We start from the raw sequence: 25,833 nt of genomic DNA, 5'->3' as shown, positions 1-25,833 counted from the left end.
TTTGGGAGTGAGAACGGGTTGACTTGGTTTATATCTGACCCAGAGAGACTGCAGGTCATAACTTCTTACCTGAAGTTCAGTTCACACTCGGACCGGCGGCCGCCTCGGGTCTCTTTTCCTTCTGCGTCCCCTTTCTCCAGCCCGAGAACATGTTGCTTTCTCTCATCCACCTGCTGGCCTCCACCACTTGCTAATGTTACTGAATCTGTGGAAGCTCCGCGATAGCCACCACACGAAGTAACGAGTAACGACCCTATCTAAATCCCAGTAACGACTAACGCGTTCCTGATTTTGGCATAATAACTAGTTACCGTGCTCGTTACCACAATAATAACGTAGTTACTGTAACGCGTTACTTAATAACGCGTTAGTCCCAACACTGCCTTCCTGTCTCATTTCATTTATTGTTTTTACATCAACCAATCAAGTCACTCCATTCGATGTTTGATCGCAATTTCTATAACTTCCGAGACCACCAACGATGATATTATTCAGCTATAAAGTGTGATGTGAACATATTTAGAACTTACCGGAATGAAAATGTCTTGAGCACACCAACTGATATCTGGAGACGTAACAGAACTTGATATCAGCTCGTCTCACGGCTGCTATCCAGGCTAGACGCCTTCGTTTGGTAATATCCGATACATGAGCTCCTTCATGTTGCTTCCAGGTTGGGAAAGCATAAAAAGACAATCCAAACTTATTCCCGTGCCGGTCGTAAGATCGAACATTGCAGCCGACCACACAGCAAGTACGAACCATGGCTATGCTTTCGCTCCTTACTTAGACCCCCCAAAATGGCCAAAATCCTTTCCACGCCCACCCCCGTGACATCACGCTCCAAAGCCCTATGAGCATGCAGCGTTTAAAGCGTGGAAGTACTGACCTTACTTTGAGTTTGATTCCATAAAAAGTGACAAAAACATTAGTGTCCGCTGTGCGTGGGAAGAAAACTTCTTTTTACAGTGAAAAACCCCCTAAACTTCCAAGCAAGCACCGAGTAGCTACGACGTAATGGGAAACTCACAGAGAAACTCGCGGATTCTTCCACTGACCGCGGCACACCTGCACCAGGGTAAACCTCCGCCTACCCCACTCCTGCTTTACAGGTGAAAATAGAGCAACAGGACCGCTGAGTCTTTGACTTTATTTATTTTTTGCTGTGTTTTACTTGCATCTATTTGAAAGACTGAGTGTAAACACAAAAAATATTTTATTTTATGAGCTGGAATGTGCAGAAAATAGGTTTAAATGTTAAACTAATTTCTTCCAGTCAGAGAATGTTGCATATAATTAAATGTTTGCTTGATGCATAAAGTTAAAAGATTAAAACTAATAAAACAAGTTTTAAAAAGAGACTTTTCCATTTGATGACATTTTGTATGATGGATTATGCAGAAAAAGTAGAATTGGGCTGAAAGATCTATCGCTTTATCACCTATTCAGGTTGTAAATCGTGCTTTTAAAAAGTAACTAAGTAACTAAGTAACTAAGTAATTAATTACTTTTGAAAATACGTAATCAGTAAAGTAACGGGATTACTTTTTTGGGGAAGTAATCAGTAATTAGTTACTGATTACTTTTTTCAAGTAACTTGACCAACACTGATCCCCACATGCATCAAACAGTCAGACATAGTTCCTAAGAAAGTCCAGCTCCCAGCAGTTTAAATGACCATTGCTTCTGGATCCTTGATGTTTGCAGAGATAAAGCGAGATCAGAACCTTAAACACATCCTCCTTGCCCGAGCTTTACAATTTGCATACGTCCCCACAGATCCACAGATGACTCCATAGCCCACTTACTCAACTCTATCCAATTTGGGCACTAGCAGAAGGGTTCATGTTAGCCTGTTATTTATAGACTACAGTTCAGCACTTAATGCAGTAGCTCACTTCAGGCTGGCCACTAAACTAACCTTGGCCTGCCTTCCCCCACCCTCAAGGCGAGTCTTCAGTTTCCTGACTAGCAGACCACAGGTGGTTCGCACAACAGGTGGCTCAAGGTTGTGTGTTGAGTCCTCTGTTGGATCCCCCTTACACCTATGACTGTGCAGATACTTCAGACTCATCATCATAGTCAAGTAGACTCACTACTCAGTCACTTGAACACAAATAATGATGAGGCTGCCTGTCGGTATGAAGGTAAGCACCTAGCTGACTCGTGTAAGGAGAGCAACCTTGATGAATCAACTCAAAGACAATGTCACTTAAAAACAGCAGAGATGCTTTGACCCTCTCAGCATAAATGGGGCCCAGGTGGAGAGAATGAATACCTTCAAATACCTTGGTGTTTACTTGGGTGCATCACACAGTTAATTAGTGCCAAGTGACACTAGAATTTCATTCATTAAAACTGAAACACTGCTTTCTTGAGACTAAGAATTTCATTTTTAAGCCTGAGTGAAAACAGACAAACTGCCTCGGGCCTAAAAACTAAACTTGGGCTGTGAAGAAAATCGCCATGTTGCACCAAAGTTTCTTTTTTGGAAAATAAAGTCTGAACTGAAGATCGTAGCAAGAAATCGTCACTTTGTAATACAGGGTTTGGGAATGAATCAAAATCATAATATTTACCATGAAGTTCTCCTGAACTTAAGATGTTATTTTGCCCCAGATGCAGTCTGATCAGATGCCCAGACCACCTCACCTAGCTCTTATCAGTTAGAGGTGAGAATCCATCCATCCATTTCAGAGTGGGGTGCTGATCTGTTATTGGGGCCCATGTGGTCATAAACAGGGAAATATTGGTTCTCTCTGTGACATCATAAAGAGCTAAGAGTAGAAAATCCCTCCTGTCTGAAGCTGGGTTTTTAGCGTAGTCTAAAGGTTGAATCAGAGTTATTTGTGAACACAGGCACACCGACTCATTTCTTTGACACTTTGAAATGTTTGATTGTTGAATGTTCAGAGAAAGAGGACAGAAGTCAAATAAAGGCAGAATAAGTTCATTTAAAAAACATGAAAAGGAGAAAAAACTGACGAGAGAAAGAAACAGAAAACTGAGGATCAGAGAGTCACGCTGACATGGAGAAAATGGAAAGTGAGCACGGGTGGAGCGTGGAGTGGGGAGTTATTTTGTGCGTACCAGTCGGTGCAGTGTGTGAAATGTGAACTCTGCAGTGTGTGTGTGTGTGTGTGTGTGTGTGTGTGTGTGTGTGTGTGTGTGTGTGTGTGTGTGTGTGTGCGTGAGGGTAATTCGGCCGTTCTTCACTTTGTAAAATAGTTTTTGGGATACTTCATTTTAGTGGGTTTGGGTTTCGAGGATGCTGAGAGTACTCACAGAGACAGGGAAGTCTGTGTGAGTGTGAGTAGGGGAGGATCCTATTTCTCTTAAAGCCGGGTCAGCAACACAAAGATCAGCAGAGCTGAGAGTGAGAGGCACTGAGGAGGGAACGCACACACTTTTAAACAGGCACACAGACTCACACTAAGACAAGCGGCCTTTTGTACACACTCAGTTGTTGATCTGTCTGACACGCAGACTCTTCGCTGGACTCTGGACCACTTGAGAATATTCCCCAGGACTCTATTTCTCCTCATGCACCTGCGGGGACTCTCAGCGCTCCAGGGGGTCAGTACCCAGAGAGGGACCATGACCCCATGGACCACCCAGGATGGAGCTTCATGCAGCTCCAGAGAGAGGACAGGTTCCAGCGGCCGCTGCAGCCCACTGAGGAGAGCTCCTCTCTGGGTATGGCTGCTGCTGGGGGCTTTGGTGGTTCCTGGAGCCTGGAGCTTTCTGAACGAGGAGCAGGAGGAGATGCTGGTGGAGCTTCACAACCACTTCAGAGGACAGGTTTCACCCAGCGCCTCGGCCATGATGCCTCTGGTAAGACCCTACAAGTCATCCCAAATAAGCATAAACAAAGGAAGGGAAGGTAATGCAGCACGTTTATCCAATAAATGTCAGATATTGTATCTGATATCACCTTTTCCCCCTCGAGTGCAGATACAGAATATAAAAGCAGACACATCTATAAATGTCTAATTTTCTGTCCAATGTCAGTACATTTAATCACTGTTTTTGCTTATTCATCACAAATAAGCAGAGACGTCTATACTCATGGTTATATTAGATATATATCAGCAGATTAGAGTAAAATAGTATGAAGTCATGTTTTTAGGGCATGGAACTGGACTCAACATCACCATTATGCTATATTGGTGAGTCCAGGCTACAAGTAATTGTTTGGATCAGGAGCAGACCAAGTGTGAGAGTGTTTGATTTAAAGCACAGCATTAAGAAATAAAGATTTTCATCCAGCTTTAGAGAACTCACTAAAAATATATCTTTATCTCTGCTGACTTTTCTTTGTGTGAGCATCAAACTAAACTCTAAATGCAGCATCTCTGTTTTCTGTAACTGAACTACTTTAAATATGGTGTAAATACAGTTAGCCTGCAGCTACAGCAGGCTAACACATAACCTGCTTAGCTGAGAGTGATTCAGCTTTTTTTGTGTAACTTGTGGTTTTGAGCTGTGAATGTGTCATCACTCCGGGGAGTAGGACGACAGTGGCTTCACTGATCATGAACCATTTACGGTGTTACATTTTTCATCTTTTTGACTCATCGTTATGTTGATGCCATCAGGAAATATATGCGATTGCAGGAAATGCAGCAACTTAATACTTTGAATTTGGTTTAAAAACAGAACAGAAACGGTTGGCTAATCATGTAAAATGGCGATGACAGAGCACAGCTGCAGATCTTTACTGCGTAACAGAAATTCACGCCTTCGTATCGCCATTATGATGACGCGCAGTAGTGTGTAGACACAGCAAGAAGGTCCTGGATGGGTGTCCTGGGTGTTCTTCATTCCATGTCGGTTTAACTGGTTTTTCTAAACTGGTCGTAGGCGTGAATGTGAATCGTCTTTTCTGTGTGTTAGCACTGGTGTAACCCACCCCTCACCCAGTTTCGGAGAAGAAGTTGGAGAAATGGATGGGTGTTGTTTTTTTCTTGTTTTTGTGAATGATAGGAGTAAGCACCCCAGCAGTTACACCAAATATGGACATGAATCAAAGTAAAACAACACTTCAATAGTGATCATTGTTTCATACAGCAGCAGTTTTAACCAAGTCAAAAGCTCCAAACATCCATCTGTCCATTTGCTTCTCCTTAAGTCAAAATGTATCAGTTGTTAACTGAAAAAAACAACTTGAACCATGGATAGTATCATAATCAGACCACAGCATCTGAGAGACACAGATCTTAGGAGGACCCCATTATTATGGCCAAAGCACAATGCTCTCCCTAAGCACCACAGCCTCACAGACCTGAGTGATGATCCTGTCTATGTTTGTAAATGGCGAATGCACTGCTTCTTTTATAGCACTTTTCTACTCTTCTTGAGCATTCAAGGTGCTTTCTATCTAACATTCAAACACATTCACAGTCTGATGTATGCAACTCTGGGTTTAGCATCTTGCCCAAGGATACTTTTGCAGACTGGAGCCGGTTGGGATTAGGGATGGGTATCGTTTAGGTTTTATCCGATACCAGTACCAAACTGGTACTTTTGAAACGGTGCCGGTGCTTAAACGGTGCTCGAACCGGTGCTTAAAGAATGGAGAACACAAAATTGGTCCAAAAACCTCTCATGTTCAGCTGTTTTTTGTAAAAATATAACAATGTTAGCCTTTTCTGCAGCTATGGGGCATATATGGTATCACTCTTGGCTGGAAGCAGTGCTTAAACAATGGAAAAAACACAAACTTTGTCCAAAAACCTCTCATGTTTAACTGTTTTCCACTTTTTCTTTGGTCATTTTAGCCTTTTTGGTGAAGGGAGTATCTGCCATCAAACAAGAAGAAAGCCGCATGTAACTACGACGGTGTTTGCTAGTTCACCTTACATGCGTTAATGTAATAACGTGGTTAGCCTACTCAACGTAAATTACACACGAACAACATGAAGCTACTCACGCAGAGAAGAACGGCTGCTGCTGCATCATCATCCTCATCATTTCTGCTACACTGGCAGGGCTAGGGGCCAGGACTCTCCTCTTCGGGTTTTTGGGGGATGTTGCTAACTCCAGGTCAGATAACAGGCACCACACCTGCCCGCCTACTATCCTTGGAAAGGTAAAATGATTGGCTAGAATCCAAAGTGTATCACAGCTCAGGGGAAAAAAAGCACCGAAATGTGCGCTGCTTTTCGGTCTGGTTACTACCGTTTATGTCAGAACCGGTCCCATAATGGCACCGGATACCGGTACCCATCCCTAGTTGGGATTGACCCTCCTGAGCCGGAGCCGCCTCTGTGCTTGATTAGAGCGTTTCCCATGTATAGTTCGGTTATTCTGGTGCATATCAGCTGATGAGTTTTTAAATTTGTAGCTTTTTCCTGTGGTTTGATTTCTTTTCACACAGAGAAAACTCCAAGCAAACCAGAATGTGTCACTGCAAACCACATAATGATGCTCAGAGTTGAACAAGTAATCTCGCTTACCTGGCATTTTCCCGGTGGGCAGGCGCAGTTTTGGACTAATGGGCCGATTTGAAGGGATGCTGCACACCGGATGCCCAATCAAATCTCTTAACTGGCCCCTCCCCCACTAACTAACGGATAATGTGGAGAATTTACTCCTAAAATTAATATTTATCTGAGCAGGTTTTAGGCGTAACCCTGGTACCGAGTGCAAAGCACGCCTGAATGCGTTTAGCTCAAACCTGCAGCTTACACCTGTTAGTCGTCACACTGAGGCGGGATCTCGTTCTCACCATAAACAAACGGCTCTGCAAATCATTTGGAGCCGGAAGGAGACGGCGTCCTCTAAGGGAGTCGGTGTGGCTGTTTTGGAGCGCGCCTGAGTGTCACTGCTGAGCTCAGATCTGCACAACAAACTGCACCAAAGGGCGAAAACAAACCAGAGTTTGATTTAAACTGAATACAAAGCACAGTTTTACTGAGTTACTGAGTTTTACAGTTATTCTAGTGCTTTCTGATGAGTGTTTCTGGAGTTTTTCACTCCTGCTGTGATCTCATTGTCACACCAGTGATTCTGAGCATTAGTCGTGTTGTATTATTTGAGTTCTGGTTCCTGTTTAGTTGTTTGTGGAGTTTTGGGCGCACGTTTAGATGACCTTGCTGTTTGTACTAACCCTCGGTTCCTACTTTGAGTTTGTGTGTCATTCCTCCATCTGTTAACTTTCTTTTTTATACTCCGTCTCTCTTCTAGCTTTGTTTTCTGGCCCCTGCTTTAGTTTTAGTTCCTGTCTGCAGCTTCCCTGATTGTTCTTGTCTGTGTTAATCCTGTTAAGCTGTGCCTCATTCCCCACCTGTGTCCTGTCGTCCAGTCTCTGTATATATAGCCTTTTCTTCTCTTTGTCCATTGTCAGTGTTTGTTGTTGCTTCCCAGTGTTCTGCTCTCAGTGCCCTTCTGTGTTTTGGATTTCTGCTGGGTTCTGATTTTTAGACTTTGTTATCGGCCTCAATAAAGACTTGCCTTTCATTGTTAGAACTTCTTTTTTCCTGTGGCCAGCATTTAGGTCCAAACCTGTGTAGTCACCACAGTTCAGGACAAAGAATTAACCCCGTGAAGCCCACAGCTCTTTGAACTGTGGGTAATTTATTTAAACGAAGACTACAAAATGTTCTCAGATGGTCTCAAAATGTCTGCCAGGGAGCCTTCATGCATCTGAGCATCTGATAGCAGAACTGCCCGAAGCCAATCCAGACGTAAGAAATCTTACAGCTTAGGGTGCAACTGCAACTGCAGCACACTTCAGAAATGGACTGGATATATAAAAAAACATTTTTTTAAATGTTTTATTTGCACCAGGTAATAAATGTTTGTATTTTTCACTGTAAAGCTGGATTTTTAAACCCTGGGAGTTTATGGGCATCCTTTAGTGTTCACTTCCTTTTTCAGCCCCTCAGTTGCCAGTTCACTGCAGTTAAAGTCATTTCCCCACAATTGTCTTTAAAGCATCAGCACTTATAACCAGTCTTATGTAAAGCACCCAAAGGTGTTCACGGCCTGCAGACAAGTGAGGACAACCTTTCACAGAAGATATAATTCTGCATTGCAGTGCGTGTGAGATAAGACTGCAGTGACATCAGGCAGGTGTTGCTAATGCTACAGCGGCCTGCGAGTCTCTGTTTCGTAACAGTTTAAACCTCCACAAAACTGCTTGTGGGTGGAGGTAGTTTACAGATGTTTGACCACCCAGTCAGTCTTTTCCCAGTTACAGGGATCCGGTCTCCAGTTTTCTGAACCTCGCCTGACTCTGAGCTTCATCCTGAGTAATCCAGAGACCTGAAGACAACACAGACTGACCATTGTGTTCAGAAAGAGATGCTGCTGTTGGGTTTCACTAATCTAATTGTGTTGCATCAGCAGCAACAACCATCCACTGAGCCTCGTGTAAAAGGCTGAATTGAAATCTCTAAAATTAATCTGCTGCTAAAAAAAAAAGACCCCAACAAATTCTATTTTGTAGAGACGAATAAAACTGAAGGGACGAGCCGTGTTTTCAGTCTTTAATACTGTTAATTCCTCTCCATATGTGTGTGAAACTCTACTTTTACTTTGAAACGCGCGGGATTTCTCCGGTTAGAAAATTAAACAGAGCAAATAAGACGATTCTGCTCATTCTCATCACGGTCCGCAATTTATTTTCATCATTTCCAGCTGTGAGCAGCTCTTGGAGTTCTTGAATTATGGGATATCAGGGTTCATCGGAGCCGAAAGCAAATTCAGTTTGAGTTTACGTGACATTGTTTTAAAAGGCTCGGGGTGATTATTGGTGCTGAGGCAGCAGGGCGACGTTCGGATCAAAGGCTGCAGTAAAAAAGAGGAAGAGGAACATGTGACTATAAGGAGAAGGAGACGGATAAAAACTGACTGGCCGGATGTCTGTTTACTGTCTTCGGTCCAGAATAGACCTGATTTCCTAATATTCTCAGTTCTTGTTCTGTTGTCTGCTTTTTCTTCTTCTTCTCTCTGCCGAATGTTCCCCCGAGCACAAGTGCATATGTAATCTCTGGCGCTGTTTGTTGGATCCGTCTTCTAGCTTTGTCTTGTTCTAATTATCCTTGTTTGTATCTGTGTTTTGTGTCCCGTGTTTTCATGACGAACACACCAAGGCTGTCCCGAACACCATTTTCTGAACTCTGGTAACCAGCAGCAAATGTTTCTCCCAGTGGAGGTGGGGCTGGGATTCTCACCTCATTATTGTCTGATGAAATCATATGCATACGGTAAACACGATGGTCCATGATCACTGAGAAAGAAACAAGTCAGTGCACAAACTGCATGAAACGGAAGAAAGGGAGAGGTCCCTCCCTCTGATCCTCACCAAGAGATCCACAGACTCTCTACCAAGTTTGCAACACAGATGATGAGCATGATGACACTGCTGTGAGTGACAGAGACACCGGGCTGAGACGATAAATAGATCCATATTTTAAAAAGGTGTGGTCTCTAATTACCTTGATCAGAAAAGCCAGTCGTGTACTGTTTGATAAATAAATACTGGAGCATTAAAATGATCAGTCTCTCCAGTTTTTTCTTCTGAGTGGAAGGACAGCTGACAGCAGACCACAAGAAGACACTCGTTAGATACCAGCTAAACAATCACAAAGCCTGCCACAACAGCACACAACGTAAGATGACATCATGTTATCAGATGTGAAGATGAAGATGCTAAAAAACATGTTTGCAAATGCAGGTGAAGCGACGATAATATCACTCAACTATAGTGATACAGCAAACCAGTGAGTTTGACTCTGTGTTTTCTTATTTATAGAAGCACGAATTAACATTTTCGTTTATTGATAGTCTGATAACATTTATCAATGAAGGATTAATAAAAAAGCATGATTATCACAGTTCAGAGTGCATGTGAGAGCTTTCTGTCTGTGCATCAGATAAAAGCTCTGCGATGGTTTTGTGCTGAAGCTTCGGGCTGGCTGCTTGTTTTGGTTTGCTCACTGGACCAGAGACGAGCTGGAGGAAGTCTGACTCGTTTTGGAGATGTTACAGTGAAGGATGCACCTCTCTGAGTTCTCTGAGGGAATTTTAGGATCAAAGTATTCAGCTGTGTTTGACAAACAGCTGGGATATTTATCGTGATAATTAAATATCCTTCTAATTAAAATCATAACTGCTTCCATATTTTTCACTTTGCAATTTGATCATATCAGCACAGATAAGTCATGTAACAGCAGAAACATGTCCAGCTGTCTAGATGATCTATTGCTGACATGACCTGACATGTTGTATTTCAGGTTAACATTCAGTCGGTTTTTCATAATTCAAAGAAAATATGTCTTTCAGTACCTATAAAAGAGCGAGACCACCTTTTATGTTTCCTTCATTATTCAAAAATATATATTTTTTGTCTTTTATGTGAATGTGTTTTTATCAAAGGTTAATTTGACTACAAACACAGACAGAAAGCTTTTCACTGGTCGTTGGTTTTTCAGATAGCAAACTTATATTTGTGGATTTTTGGCCTATGCTCTTCTGAAAGAATCCAGCATGATTGAGGCCAGAGTGTTTGTGAAATCCAGCTTTTGAACAGTTTAACATGAGGTCTGAGTCATGTCATGTTACCTTAGTTAAACTGACATTGGGAGTCCCAGTAGGTCAGTTCCTTGGAACTGTTAGTCTCCCCCTTTTACCGGCTCCACTTACAATCAGTTGGTTTTAGTTATGTGCAAAGGAGAAAAACAGTGGCGCAGTCTACAGTGTGGATGTGAACATTACTTATATTTCATTTCCCAAAAAGACGAGAGTGTGACGGTAAAGTGCAAACCGTGTCCAGAGGAGAAACAGCTGCATTGTACTGCTAACAGAACTCTTTGTAAACACCTGCATAGACAGCATGCTAATGCTAAGCTAGCCCAGAGACAGTTTAAAGCCGAGTGACCCAGCAGCCTGACCCTGACCCTCAGCGCTCGGCCTCTAGTTCTACCTGTTCATGTTTATAAGTAGAGTCACTGTGGTGACCACCTTGTGCTTGATTTCATCTTTGCTTTGTGCTGTTGCATTTACCTTCATACCTAATAAGAAAAACACTGTATGTGCCATTATTATTATTTACAGCCATTCTTCTGTGAGCACTTAAGAAAACTGTCCTGTGTAATATATATATAATACATTACTTTTTTTGGAGTAACAACACAACAAAGAGAAGAAATACTCCCAACACGCACAAACATTCGACCCACAGCATGTAATTGATTCTGATGTCTTTGATATGCTGCTTATTGATGGTGGTGACTCTTAAAGCAGAGCGAATGAGAAGCAGATAATCGATAAGGATATTGAATCGCTAAGTTCTTATCGTCCCATCTCTCTATTAAACCTTTTGTGCCCGGGCCTGAGAGCGAACTGAAGACTCTGCTCCCCACACAGACGCTCAGGGCGCACCTCTGACTGCCAAATGGCAGCATCATGCAGGACACCCGCCTGACAATCATCAGCCAAGATCTGTCAAAGTCTGGGTCACATGTTAACCACAAGCAATTAAACCTCTGAAGCCCATAAACCAGAAGAAAGGATTAGTCCGTTTTCCACCACAGGAACTTTAATGTGTGGTTCCACTGTGGAAATCTCCTCAGCAGGGCTGCTATTAGGATTGGTTTCAGTGGAGAGAGTGATGTAGAAAAACTTCAGTGAGCGGGACGATAGGTTAAACTGAGAAACACCAGCCGCTCCAGCCGCCCTGGGAGAACAAATGAGATGAAAAATAAATGCGGGAACTGCATCAGCGAGGTGATGTAGGGACTTTGGTGCTTCATTATGTCACTGATGAAGTCCACAGAGTCCACAGGTGATCCTTTTGGTTTAGTGTGGACCAGCAGGGATCAGAATCAGCACCTCCAAAACTGAGGCCACGGCGCTCACCTAGAAAAGAACGGATGGTTGATGCAGCGATGCTGGACGTAATCTCCCTGACACTGGACTCTCGGCTGGCCTGGGGGGTCGTCTCTGTGTCCCCCTGGAGGAGCTGAAGGATGTTGCCGAGCATCTCTGACTAAGGCTAGACTGCTGTCAGTGACTCTGCGCGATCACACATCTGCAGTGTAACCTGGGCTTTTATATCAAGTCTTCAATGTAAAAACAGCTGCCAGATGTCAATGGAGTCTTTTATTTCTCTGATAAACGTTTGAGTGCTTGTGATTGTAGTTATCGATGTTCAGGTTCAAGTTATTCTCTTGTTTTGTAATTCCAGCATCTGAGGTGCTGTGAATTTCACTTCCTCCCTGTTTGCTTTCTCTAACATCTCATGGTTAATCTACTCCACTTGTCACTATAAACACCTCAGGACACATAAAAGCACCTGTTATGCTGAATGCTGCAATTTGTTTTAGTCGTAGTTACAGAACTGCTAGCATGGATTTGTTTATTTCTCTTTCCTATCTTCCAGCATACAATGGATGGCAAAGATCCATTTTAATAACACTGCCTCCCCGCCTCCTTTTACTACCAACCAAAACCATTTTTAATTCACTCAGTGAGTTGATAAAAACGTGCTTGCACAGGTTGGCAGAGCAGGGTCATCACTCTTTATCAGCAGAGTAAATCAGGCCTGGGTTCCAGGAACAGGCGGGTGTTTCCATTAGCAAGCGTGTCAGAGGGAACAGACTGAACAGCGAGGGAGTGAGCGATCAAGGTTGAGCAACAGAAGAGGAGGACGGCTGGGGAAGAGCCAAGCGATGAAGAGGGGGGAAGAGAAGATTTAGATAGAGAGAGAAAAGAAAATTAGTCAGAGAATGAATGAGCGCCCAGAGGAGTGTGTGTGTGTGTGTGTGTGTGTGTGTGTGTGTGTGTGTGTGTGTGTGTGTGTGTGTGTGTGTGTGTGTGTGTGTGCGCGCGCGCGTTTGGACCAGGGGAGGTCGCAGGCTGTCTCAGCCTCCATGGGAGCCCCACAGGGACGTTTCCATTTTCATATTATTTTCTTATGATTTTAGCTGGTCTGCAGAGAAAAAGATGTGAAGCAGTTCAAGGAGACAAGGAAGGGAAGGAGGTAGGAAGGAGAAGACAAATGAGGGGAGAAAGAGGAGGTAAGAAGACAGTGATGGAAAAGAGGAGCAACAGGGAGATGAGGGGAGACTCAAAGGGAGGAGGAGAAAGAGACAGAGGACAGAGTTCAGCATTTGTTGGGATGTAAAGGCGTCTGCAAAGCAGCTGGTTCAGAGACCTGGACTGAGCCAAACCAGTGCAACCAGTACAGGGGAACCAGATGGAAAGGGCACAAAGGAGAATCAGGTTGACCAGTTCACATCCAGCTGAACAGAACACTGACTTTGACGAACCTACTCGTCACATGTTAGAGCCCGAAACGGACCTAGAGCCCAGTAAGCTATGGCAAATGCAAACAAACTAACTAATAAATCTGTTTCAGATTTTTCGGAGGGGGGGGTCTAATGTGCTCTAGAAACAAACTCAACTTTCATTGTAGCCACGACTCACTAAGTAAACTCATCCTTTGTGATTTTAATTCAATCACGTTTTATTTATATATGCATACGCACTTTATACTGAAGTCCACACCTGAGGGAGAAACCTCGACTCTGTGAGCTTGGAAACAGTGAAACATATCCATTAATTTATGAGTCAGTGATTAAAACACAAAAACTTTGTTCAGATTACAAAATACAGGCTGCAGTTAAACTCAGGAGAACATAATCAGCTGTTCTCAGATCAGGTGACTTCCAGTACAGTCGACAGTGATGATCGTGTGTGTGTGTGTACACCACATGACCTGAAAGTCATAATACAGACCAGATGTTGCGAGCGCCTGCAGGGAGAGGAATGTGAAGGAGACCCCTGACTATTGTTTGTGTTGCATGTCAGCGCTGGACAAATAAACACACACGCACACGGGGATATTAAACTCCCTGTCAGGGTCCTGTTGTTCATTCTTTAGGTTTCGTAGCAACAGTGACTCAGACCACGAGCTGCAGACAACGGGCTGAGTTAAAGGCGTCACTGTGCTCCGTCTCATCACTCATGACCATCATCACATGACGTCTTCAGCTGCAGTGGGAGGCAAACAGCGAATCAGAACTCTTAATGGTGACTTTGACCGGTTTTGTCCGAAAACTTGTTGCGGATAAATACAGCAAAATAAAACCAGTACCAGCGGGAAGATTTATTGATAACACACGGGAAAAGACCCAGGGAAACTGCGTTAACCATAAAAAGGATCAAAACCCTGAAAACCATGACTTTCACACACGAGCCTCAACTCTCACGGACTGATGCCGGTCCATTGTCATTTCTTGTCCCAGTCGGAGCATTTTTTGGTTGGTCTTCCTAAAAGGAAGCTGATACAGAGAGCCGCTGTTCTTAATGACTTTTTTGAAGGTCACACGTCCTTGCAGTGGGCTATTTGCCTTTCACCAGATCAGTTTCTGTACAGGAACCTGCTGTTACAGACATGATGGGAAGGAAATGTGCACGTCAGGGGGTCAGACTGCGTTCAGGGTCAGAGGTCAGGGGTAAGGGGTCGCCCATGGTTTGTCTTGTATAAAGGAAGCAGGATAGAAAATAATTGGAAAAAATAAATAACTTCAGCATCTTTAAATGACTGCGAGGCCAGGACAGGATGACTCAGCCTTGGTGGCTCAAACACAGTGGCTGCGTTCGACATTTCATTGGTCTGATATTAAATGTCATATCATGTGCAATAATATTTATTTAACTACCGGCTGTCAAATTTACTTTAAGAGGCCGTTCAGCTTATGAAGCCTCTACCAGTGTAACAGAAAACAGCAACAATGATCCTGCTGTTGACTCTGCTGGAGAGCTGTGGCTGATTTTATAGTACTGGGAGATATGGAGGTGGTTAGATAACCAGATTAAAGCAGCTCCAGAATATTTGTACATTGCTGTTTTGGATTTACTGTTTTATGGCTTGTTGAACTCTTGGGAAATGCAATGAAATTATCATGATAATTAAAAGCAGGTTTAAAGAGGGGAGGGAACCAAAAAATGGAGAAGGGTTATAAAACCACCAATTTAATCTCACAAACAATAATTCATAAGTATGACTTTAGTAACGTCTGGTGTGAAATTTTAATAAAACATATACACTCAGTTGTCGTGAAAGCATCGGTGCTGTGTCTACATTAAAACTCTGATTTGTGCAGCGTGCACAAATAAACATGAAGACCAAATAACTGGACAGAGTCGTGGTCGTCATCCCTGCTGAACTGCTGCTTGCAGCACATGAACGACGATGTGCACCAGTTCATTGATGTCTGTGTGTCTTTTGTACTTGTATGCATGAAATTTGCTTTCATCTCTGCTTCGAGTCCTGATCCGGGCAAACCAGCCAACGACTTCAAGGCTGCGACTCAGATATCAGAGCCACATGTACGGCACCGATGAATAAAAGCATAAAAGTCAGCTTGTGTTTCACAGAGAGTCACTTACAAGGCAGCACTGAACACACAGTTATTATACTTATGGAGCACAATTATGCCATAATTATTATGTTTGTCCCACAATATGAAAACACTTCAGCAACACAACATGAACACAATCAATATCTGATTACAAAAAAAACTTAGGCTTTACATTTCCACTTCCTCCTCTTGTGTTCTCTCGTTCTTACATCTTTCTCCCTGTACCTGTACCTCAGACCCACTGTGTGCTACCGTCTGCTACTGTTGCTGTTTCACTGTAATTTGTATCAACAGTGTAATGAACAGGATATAATTCTGAAATGAAAGTTAGCTGTAACAGAATTATCAGTAGGGATGGGCACTGATAAGATTCATTTGATTTTTTTAGTTCTCATTGATTGTCTTTGGGTTCTTACTGGCTCAGCTTTGAGAGTCACCACAATCTCCAAGCAGCATATCAAAGACTTTACCTTCATGTGAATGAGTCGCATGCTGTGTGGTGCAGGTGCTTGTAAAGAGCTGGAGTTGCGTTGGCAGCATCATGCAGTTGTTTCCGTCCTGCAGGCAGTTTGCAATTAACTCGTCCTTTTGTGCAATAAAAACAAAAGTAATGTCCAGGCTGGAGACTGAGCCACTATTTTCCTCCTCCGGCATGCAAAATGTAACTGAACTGATTAGATAAGTAGATCCGATAAGCGTGATCCATAAGCAGGCACACTAACAGTTCCAAGGAACTGAACCTCTGGGAACTGGTTCTCTATTTCTACTAATCTTAAATATTTCAACAACAATGAGGATGGTTCAAGTGTATTGATTTATTTTTTTATTCTGGGGCTTCCCTATAGTAGAGTTCATGATCGACACACAACAGAGATGCAGGTAGATGTTGAACAGAAGATGAGCCTTTATTTGGGGCTGCACACAACACTACAAAACCAAATCCAACGGGGAACTGAGATAAACTAACAAAATCCTAAACTGGGGGAAGCTAAGCAACACAACACTAGATACAGAGGGAAAAAACAATACAGAGCCTGAGACCTGAAGAAACCTGGGACTTGGAAAACACGAGAAAAGCAGATGAACCAACGAGACAGGGAGGAAGCAAAACACGGGACTGTCAAAGTAAAACAGGAAATACACGAACATAGAAACCAGGATAAACAAAGGAAGCATCTAAAAAAATCACTAAAGTACAACCAGAAACTAACAGAAACAAAAAATAATAATAAAAAATGGATCATGACAGGAATGTTGGAAAAAGGCGTTTTGTCAACCAGCTTTACTTTTACATGTTCATTTGATTGCTTTAAACTCTGACAGCTTGTAATATGGTTGGTTACGTGACTTCCTCTCTGTATCTAAAGTTATAACACGCTGCCTTGCAAAATGACACAAGCTGTTTATGATTAACAAACAGCAGATTTGGTGGTGCCAAACCAGCACTTCTGTAACATTCAGTGGTTGTTTGCAGAAATGGGATCCAAACCTGAAGCTGGTGGCAGAGGGCTACGCTGCTAAATGCATCTGGAACCACAACCCAGAACTGGAAGATACTGGAGAGAATCTGTACGCGGGCACCGGGCCCCTGGACCTCCGAGCGGCTCTGGAGAAATGGTTCCTGGGTGAGTGATCTCAGAAGTAAATATTTGTTGGCTTTCTTGTTTACAGCAGACAGATTACAGTCAGTGGTTATCTTTGAACAGTAGAAGTGAGGCTTACAGAAAACCGCTCCAAGCAGTGTTGGTTTTCAGTATTTTACAACTACGAGATCTGCAATCCAATCTATTTCACAATGACAAGTCAGAGCAAATAAGATGTTTGTCTATTTATAATCACTAGTAAACCTTTACTACAGAAAGACAGTCTCTTTGAGTCGACTTCTCAGGGGTTTTAAAAAATTACTGCTGCTTTTAAAATACGATCACCACAACTAGTTTTGTTTCTCGTATCACCCTATTAGAGCACTTCGCTCTCGCTCTGCAGGCCTACTTGTTGTTCCAGAGTATTTAACAGTAGAATGGGAGGCAGAGCCTTCAGTTTTCTGTGGAACCAGCTTCCAGTTTGGATTCGGGAGACAGACACTATCTCTACTTTCAAGATCAGGCTTCAAACTTTCCTTTTTGCTAAAGCATATAGTTAGTGCTGGACCAGGTGACCCTGAATCCTCCCTTAGTGATGTTGCAATAGGTGTAGGCTGCCGGGGATTCCCATGATGCACTGGGTGTTTCTTCTTCACTCACTATATGTTTGTACACTTCTCTGCATTTAATCCACTGTCACCAAGTGCTTGCTGTTAGGGGGACACCTGATTGTTGGGGTTTTCTCTGTATTATTGAAGGGCCTTTATCTTACAGTATAAAGCACCTTGAGGCGACTGCTGTTGTGAAAGTGTGGATTGAACTGTGACTGTAAATGTTCAGGATAATGACAATTCTCATAAATCTGAAGGAATAACTAAACACTGTCACAGCGCTCGTTACTGCAATAAATCAAAAACTGTCACTCTGTAATAAACAAATGCAAATTAACAGAACAGGACTCGAGCATTTCACCAAGTTATAATTTTTCTAATATGGACTAGTTTGAGGAAACTTATAGGCTTTAATATCCAGCAGCTCAGCTGTGGCACACCCAGGCTGAGGTTGGAGTTTCGATTTTTTCCTCACCTTTGGTAACTAAAAACATTTCTGCTACAGTCGAATGCCGACTAGATTTTAAATGCATTGTTATGTTGCAGTATCACTAGAAGTATTTTTGCTGCTGTGATGTTAATAGATGAACCTACCACACATTAACTATGGATCAGTGATTTACTGAACTTGTATAAAAATGTAACTTTAACACTGAATGTTAAAGTTACAGCTCCTGATGTAGTTTCTCAGTTTTCAACACTTTTTGTATTTGATTTCACTCAGCTGTGCTGAAATTGTTGCTTTTTGTGTTGTGAGATTTCTTGTGGTTTTTCCAACCATCATACTTCTGACAGCAGTGCCCTGTGCCAGACCAGCACTTTAGCTTTGCATCCTTATTGAACCTTATTGTTATAGCATTATTTTGTATTATCTCTCAAGTTTCAGGATAAACATACCAGATGTTCATCTTGACTGCAGAACCTTTACTTGTCACTGGATATGTCCTGAATGTGGTGATTCTTCAACTAAGTCTCATCATTGTTCACATTAGAATAGTGTGTTCTAATTGATCTGTTCTGTGCAGAACGCCTGGACTACGACTTCCAGAACAACAGCTGTGACGAAGATAAGATGTGTGGACACTACACACAGGTCACAAACACACACACACACACACACACACACACACACACACACACAGTATACACAGTTAGGCTATGTATGTGGACAATGACAGGGTGCACGCCCAAACTGAGAATGACTTTAATTATCAATCAACTGTCCAGTTACTTCTCAGTAATGGGAATACGACTAAAATGGCTAAAATCCACTGCAGAGGACATTGTCCAAAGCTTGTGTAGAATGTGGCAGATCCACTCAGTTTAAACTGTGCGTGTGTGTTACAGATGGTGTGGGCAGACACACACAGAGTGGGCTGTGCCTTCCATCTCTGTGACACTATGGAGGGACTGGACTGGGACAGAGTCTCCTTCCTCGTCTGTAACTACTACCCAGCGTCAGTACCACGACTCCTTCCAGTGTTACTGCTGCACAATACTACAACAAGTGCTCCCTCTTGTGGACTGTACTAATAATTGTGTGAATGCTGTAAAGCACTCACACAAATTGAGCTATTCATGTGGAATTCAGCTTTTTCACATCTTCTTTCGTTTTAATTTAATCCCTCTTTAAGTTTTCAGTTGCATCGTTATGATTTTTCAGAAAATACATACGTTGTTATGCAGTTTGCTTTGAGTGAAAACTCGCTCAGTTTTCACTCTATCATTATTGTGGAAGTAAGAGATTTTTGTCAAATCGTCTCAGAGCTACACAAAGTCTGAAAACTCTCCATAGAAACACAATCAGGCTGGAATTCTCTAATGCGAGCCGCTTTCCAGTTGTCATATCTCCTCAATGAAACAATTTCAAAGCTTGAGCCTTTGGCCAGTTTATCTTCAGACACTCCTAATGCTCACAATTCAATAATTTTTGTTCTGTTTATCCATGAATTGCATTTGTTTGAGGGCAGGAAATCTGTGCTTCTCTCGGATTTCAAACTCCGGAAATAAAGCACTTTTTTCTCTTGTTATATCTCCTTCATGGATTTCCACAGAGACTTGAAAACCTCCATGATGGTTCACCAAAGCCTGATGATTGTTAAAGAATGATGGTGGATGCTTCAAATAGATTTAACGTTACAAAACGTTGTTTGAGAGCAAGTCAAGGCAGTTTTCACTTCTCTTCTACTCAGTTATGTTACATTACAAGTCATACATCTTTAATAATTCATATTGTAATAATGAATTATGAACACCTGAAGATTTCCCCATCTGCTCTTAAAAGAAGCATGCAAGAATGACCATTTTAGACCCAACGGTTAGGAAATTATGGCCATTTGTTTGAGAGGAATCCTGAATGAATTCTGCAACTTTTCTAATATGTACTTCAGCTTCTTCACCTCCAACTCCAGTGTCTGAGATAAGTGCCTGTTTGGCTCACTGAGATGAGCAGCTGCCAGTATACTGGGTGGCGCAGGTTCGAATCCTACCCGTAGCTCTTGCCGCACATCTTCCCCGCTCTCGCTCATTCTTCTTTCTTGACACTCTTCGGTGTACCCTTTCAAATAAAGCTGTCTTCAGCAAACACTTCAGCTTCTTCACTTCTTTTCAGCAGAAAGTTCTGCTTCGTTTGCATTTTTCAGCAGTTAATTTCCACCACACAGCATTCACACTGCATTTTTGCAGAAAATGCAAATTCTTCTAGTTACACTTTACTTGTTTGACTGAAGGCAGGAGACACGTCATTAAATGTGAATTCTTTGGGCTGTATTGTATATTTTAACATCCCTTTGTTAACATACTTTTTAAAGTCAGTTGATTCACAGTAATACAGGCAATTTAATACGATGCATATATATTCATTGGTGGTGCCTCATGCTAACAAAGACTAACACTCAACTGTTTGACTCAGTTTCTGTTAGCTTTTCTTTTTATTTCTGTTTTTCTTGTAACACAATCTGGAGTTATTAAATTTGGATTTGTATGATGTTTTGTGTACGTGTGTTCAGAGGGAACTATGAAGGAGTGCGGCCGTATGTTGAAGGCGATTGGTGCTCCAGATGCCCCGAAAACCTCCAGAAATGTGAAAACAGTCTCTGTGGTAAGAGTACAGTCGTTACTCCTCCTGATCTGTGTTCATCCACATCAGCATTTTATTTTAGGACTTTATTTTTGTTGATGTATTTTTTATCAGCATATAAATTTAATATAATATATATGTGCTATCGTGCTGTCCCATGTCAAATTTGATATGGACTGTAGATCCACCAGTGTGGGTCGAATCAAACTAAATTGTGACTTTGTGGGATCTCGAAGCTCTATATGTCATGCCTGTGTGTATTTTTTCTGCAGCAATGGTAACAGTGTTTAGGGGACGTCAGCTCTGTTATGAGCACATGCGCCCGGGTCCCTTACCTAAAAATATTTCTCACTGGCAGCATTAACGACTGCGAGACCTCATTAGATCCCAGATTAAAACAAGTTTACCTTCATTTATGTTTTCCAGTTCCCGACACAGTAGAAGAAGAGGATGAAGATGATGATGATGTGACAGCTGATCCCATGCTCACAACAGGAGAATCCAGTCCTGATGCAACAACTGATCCCCTCCAACCTACAGATGATGATGTTCTTCCTACAACACCTGACTTTCCAGTGGAGTCTACCACCGCTGACGGCATTCCCAGTGTTCCCACCGTGCACTTTGCATCGAGCACTGAAGATACACCGCCTCCACACACCACGGCTGAGGCCACCAAGCCTCCATCTGCCCCCCCAACAACGCTCGCTACACTGATAAACAAGATCGGTCCTGATACAAGGGAGGAAGAGAAGGAGCAGGAGAAAGAGGAAGAGGAGAAACTAAATGAAACGCCACATAAGGAGGAGAAAGGTGTGAAGAGAGTTGTTGGAAGTATAATAAATAAGGACAGTAGCGCTGCACAGAACAGTGCTGGCTCGATGTCCTCGCCTTCAGTCCTGCTAGCCTGTCTGACTGCGATCCTGATTGTCAGGCTGTGAGTAGAAGAAGAGGAAGCGTTCTCCTCACTTCACCATATTTGCATTGACTGCACATGGCCTCGTTAATCCCTCCCACCGTTTCCCCTCTCTGCTTTGTCGAGCAAAATAGGTCAATTTATAAATCAGCCTCACCATAACATAGCTGCCATTTCTGCCACATCTGCATCAAGTCTGACTGAGATTTGGGTCAAACAATGTGTGCATAACCTGCTTCAACCTGCCTGGAAAACTAAAGTCTTACAGCCAGTAAACTACCGTTCACTGACAGGAAATATGATGTTTTCCAAAACAGCTTCAGAGCAGTTTGTGAAATAGTTAAGAAAAAAAGATTAATCTATTGGTTCATGGACACACAGTCATGGTCACTGTTGCAGTTTGGCTAGATGGTTTCATTTGTGGTTTGGGTAAGTCTCTGTAGTAAAAGGATTTCCTTTTGTACTTTTACTCATCACACCTGCATGGAAGCCCGTTTCCGCCACTAAAAAAAAAAAAGGTTCCATAACTCAAAATTTTGAGTTATTTTCTTAAAATTTCGAGTTATTTTCTCGAAATTTCGAGTTACTTTCTCGAAATTTCGATTTATTAACTCAAAATTTTGAGAAAAGTAACTCGAAATTTCGAGTTAGCGCTGCCAATCAGTAATCTACGTGAATGACTTCATTTCCTTGTTACCCGGAAGCTGAAGCCCTCAGCTACAAATGCTACAGCTAAGCTACCGGTATTACATCCAGTCGCACAGATTGCTGAGTGTTTTCAGCCTGGCTTCACAAATGATGAAATCCCTGTGTTATTAGCTGAATCACATGGTGTTACTATCAGCAAACGTACTCGCGAAAGCGCCAATTTGTTGGGATCCGTTTTTGAGTGCGCGTTCCTCTGCGCCATATGCTTCCGGGAAACAAGACAGCGACCTCATTCACGTATATTTTTGATTGGCAGAGCTAACTCGAAATTTCGAGAAAATAACTCGAAATTTCAAGTTATGGATACTGGCTTTTTTGTTTTTATTTAGTGGCTGAAACGGGCTTCCATACACCTGAGCAGGTTTTGATTACCTGCAGGTTCTCTGTGGAGATCAATGCATCGGATAACTGCTGACTATGCAATCGTCAGTTTTTAAGTTTCAGTTTTCAAAAGTTATCAGCATGTACAAACATCGACCAGTGGATGGAAATTGCAGAAGTTGCTGCTGAAATTTCTAGGTACACAGGAAACCCTGAAAACTAGCTAGCCACAAAGTAGCTCAATAATTGACAGAAAATTAAAAATCATAAAACACGTCACATTTTCTGCCCATTCTCATGTTTAATTTAATTCACTGCCTATGTGCTAAAAACAGCGTAGGATTTTATTTCCTTTTTCAAAGCACAGAGCTGGAAGGCCTGTCCACATATCTGCTAACCCCCAAACGTCGGCCTTTACACCCACAGGCTAAATTGGGTGTAAAATGTTAACCACAGGTTAGGTAGTGCCAGCTTCGTGCAAGTTTGTCTTAAAAATATGTGGTTTCTGGCACAATATAAACTCCTTAATTACATAATAAGTTATGTATAAGTTGTATCGTGAAAGAAGGGAGATCCATGTCCCTGTACGTGAACACGTTGTTTTCCTCACCGCTTCAGAGATGATTGAGGGTTTTTTTTCACTTATATCAGATTCAACTGTGTCCATCAGAACATCAGGTAAGAGTCTGAGAGGAGTGTCTGAACATCGTTAGCCTATAGCTTAGCATAAAGACTGGAAGCTGTCTCCAGATTTGATGACATCATCAGATCAAATAACCTGTGCTTAACTTAACGAATAATTTGAACACTTGCAGCAGCTGTTTTGGACCCCATGTTTTAAGCCTCATTCAACCTTCACAGAAACACAGTAAACGGTTTAAACTGTGCTGTTAAATCTATGAGCACAAATGACTTCATCCGACTCCCCGAGGATGTAGGACACTGAATATTGTAATTATTTAGACTTTGTTTTAAACTTACTAAAATGAAGTGTAAATATTTTGTCAAAATATCAAATGTAATAAAGTTTCACCAACCTGTTTGTAACTTTATCCGTTTCTATCTTTACATGTAAAAATGTCCAGGATGTAAAATGCTGGCCCGTGTAGTCTAAATGAAGGTAAAAGCAGGATTGTCATTAATGAAACCTGCGTTTCCAGTCAGATCATAAAAATGTTTTAAATTATTGAACAGTTTAATAGATGGAAAATTATGGAAGAATTGTATAACCGTCACAGCTGGTTTACAGGTCAAAACCCCAAACGGTTGTTTTTCCTCTACTTCCAGTCTTTGTGCTAATAAGTTAATCATATCCCTCGTCTTACTTTGAGCTGCTGTTCTGCTTTAACTCTTGGCAGAAACTCTGATACGTGAACTAGCCGGTTTTTTACACTAAAAAACTGAATTTGCTTCATATTTTTGACGTTTTGTTGCTACTATGCCATCAAAAACTGTGCAAAGTCCTAATGATCTTATTTTATGCACAAAAACGTGTTAAAATAAGAAAGTGAAATACCAAAAAAAAAATATATATATATGAACATTATTTTACTTACATATTTTTCATTTGGAGTTTGAGCTCCGTCAGATATTTACAGCAGTGCTTCCTCTGCACTGAAAACCAAACAGCACTGGAGTGCTGCAGAGGAGCTGCTCACAAACTGATCCCCCGCTGAGATCACCTCTTTGTTTTTGGATGTTGTGTAATGATGAAAGTGATGTGCATCAGCATCATCAAGTGAAAGCTAACCGAGTGGGAGACATTTTGTTTTACAGGGATTTTAGTGTTGTAGTAGGTTTGCAGGAGAAATAATCACTGAGTGTGTTTGTTGTGTTTCAAACTGACGACCCTGCTTCTTCTTTTTCACCGCTACATGTCTACTGTACACCGTATTCTCTCTCAGACTGGAACTACAACTGGACAACATCTAACAATTGACATATCTCTGCTACGCTGTCTTAGAAGGAAAATTACCATAATTATCCTAAATAACTGTAGCAAAGGTGGCTGTAAATGTCTGTATATAAGATAAATAAATAAAAAACCTACCTTACTTCCTTTAGTTGATACTGTGTGACTTCTTCTAATATTTCACAGTAAGGATAGTAAAAGCTGAGTTTGCTCGATGTTGAAGATACCATTATTTTTTTAGAGACGTCTCTTTTTAATGGAGGTAATTGGGGACTTTTTCAGTGAAATACTGCAGTTGACCACTGGGACTCAGCAAATGACACTGACTACAGTGGATGCAAAAGTATTCGGCCCCTTAAACTTTCCCACATTTTGTCACATTACAGCCACAAACATGAATCAGTTTTATTGGAATTCCACATGAAAGACCAACACAAAGTGGTGCACACGTGAGAAGTGGAACGAAAATCAGACATGATTCCAAACATGTTTTACAAATAAATAACTGCAAAGTGGGGTGTGCGTAATTATTCAGCCCCCTTTGGTCTGAGTGCAGTCAGTTGCACATAGACGTTGCCTGATGAGTGCTAATGACTAAATAGATGCACCTGTGTGTAATCTAATGTCAGTACAAATACAGCTGCTCTGTGACGGCCTCAGAGGTTGTCTAAGAGAATATTGGGAGCAACAACACCTTGAAGTCCAAAGAACACACCAGACAGGTCAGGGATAAAGTTATTGAGACATTTAAAGCAGGCTTAGGCTACACAAAGATTTCCTTGTTGGCCTTTATGGAAGAGTGGCAAGAAGAAAGCCATTGTTAACAGAAAACCATAACAAGTCCCGTTTGCAGTTTGCCACAAGCCATGTGGGGACACAGCAAACATGTGGAAGAAGCTGCTCTGGTCAGATGAGACCAACATGGAACTTTTTGGACAAAATGCAAAACGCTATGTGTGGAAAACTAACACTAGTGATGGCCAAATGAAGCTTTCCGAAGCACTGAAGCTTGTATTGAAAAACGGTTCATTACTCGAAGCTTTTCAACACAGTCCTCTCCGGTGACATCTGGTGGTGAAAATTTTGAAGAGCAGCTTGAATCTGCAAAATAAAACGGACTGCTCAATTATCAGTGCTCACTCAAGAGTGGAGTTCTCTCTGATATTGGGCCACCGTTCCGTTGCTTTGAACATGTAATTGGTTTTGTTGTCTCGATTGGGGGGCTGAAAAAAATGTAATGCGTATTTGCGTAATACATTTTGATCAATAAACTTTCCCTATTTAAACATGCACTATGGTGTGGCCTTTCTTTGCTCATAACTCCTTGAT

The 25,833-nt window shown here is 42.0% G+C and overlaps 1 protein-coding gene across 1 annotated transcript; it reads left to right on the top strand.

The window, feature by feature from the left end:
- Positions 1–3,194: 3,194 nt before the first annotated feature.
- Positions 3,195–24,651, top strand: LOC146685225 (uncharacterized). The gene is made up of 6 exons (XM_085443213.1): positions 3,195–3,834; positions 16,849–16,999; positions 18,594–18,661; positions 18,916–19,025; positions 20,577–20,668; positions 21,074–24,651. Exons 1-6 carry the CDS (start codon positions 3,544–3,546, stop codon positions 21,586–21,588), a joined length of 1,227 nt encoding a protein of 408 aa, XP_085299339.1. The 5' UTR covers positions 3,195–3,543; the 3' UTR covers positions 21,589–24,651.
- The last annotated feature ends 1,182 nt before the right edge of the window (positions 24,652–25,833 follow it).

This window comes from Copadichromis virginalis, linkage group LG20, assembly GCF_057382275.1.
Source record: "Copadichromis virginalis isolate Kocher_CV1m ecotype Utaka linkage group LG20, C_Virginalis_male_GT1.1, whole genome shotgun sequence".
NCBI classification, from domain to species: domain Eukaryota; kingdom Metazoa; phylum Chordata; class Actinopteri; order Cichliformes; family Cichlidae; genus Copadichromis; species Copadichromis virginalis.
This window is presented reverse-complemented; position numbering and strand designations above follow the sequence as displayed.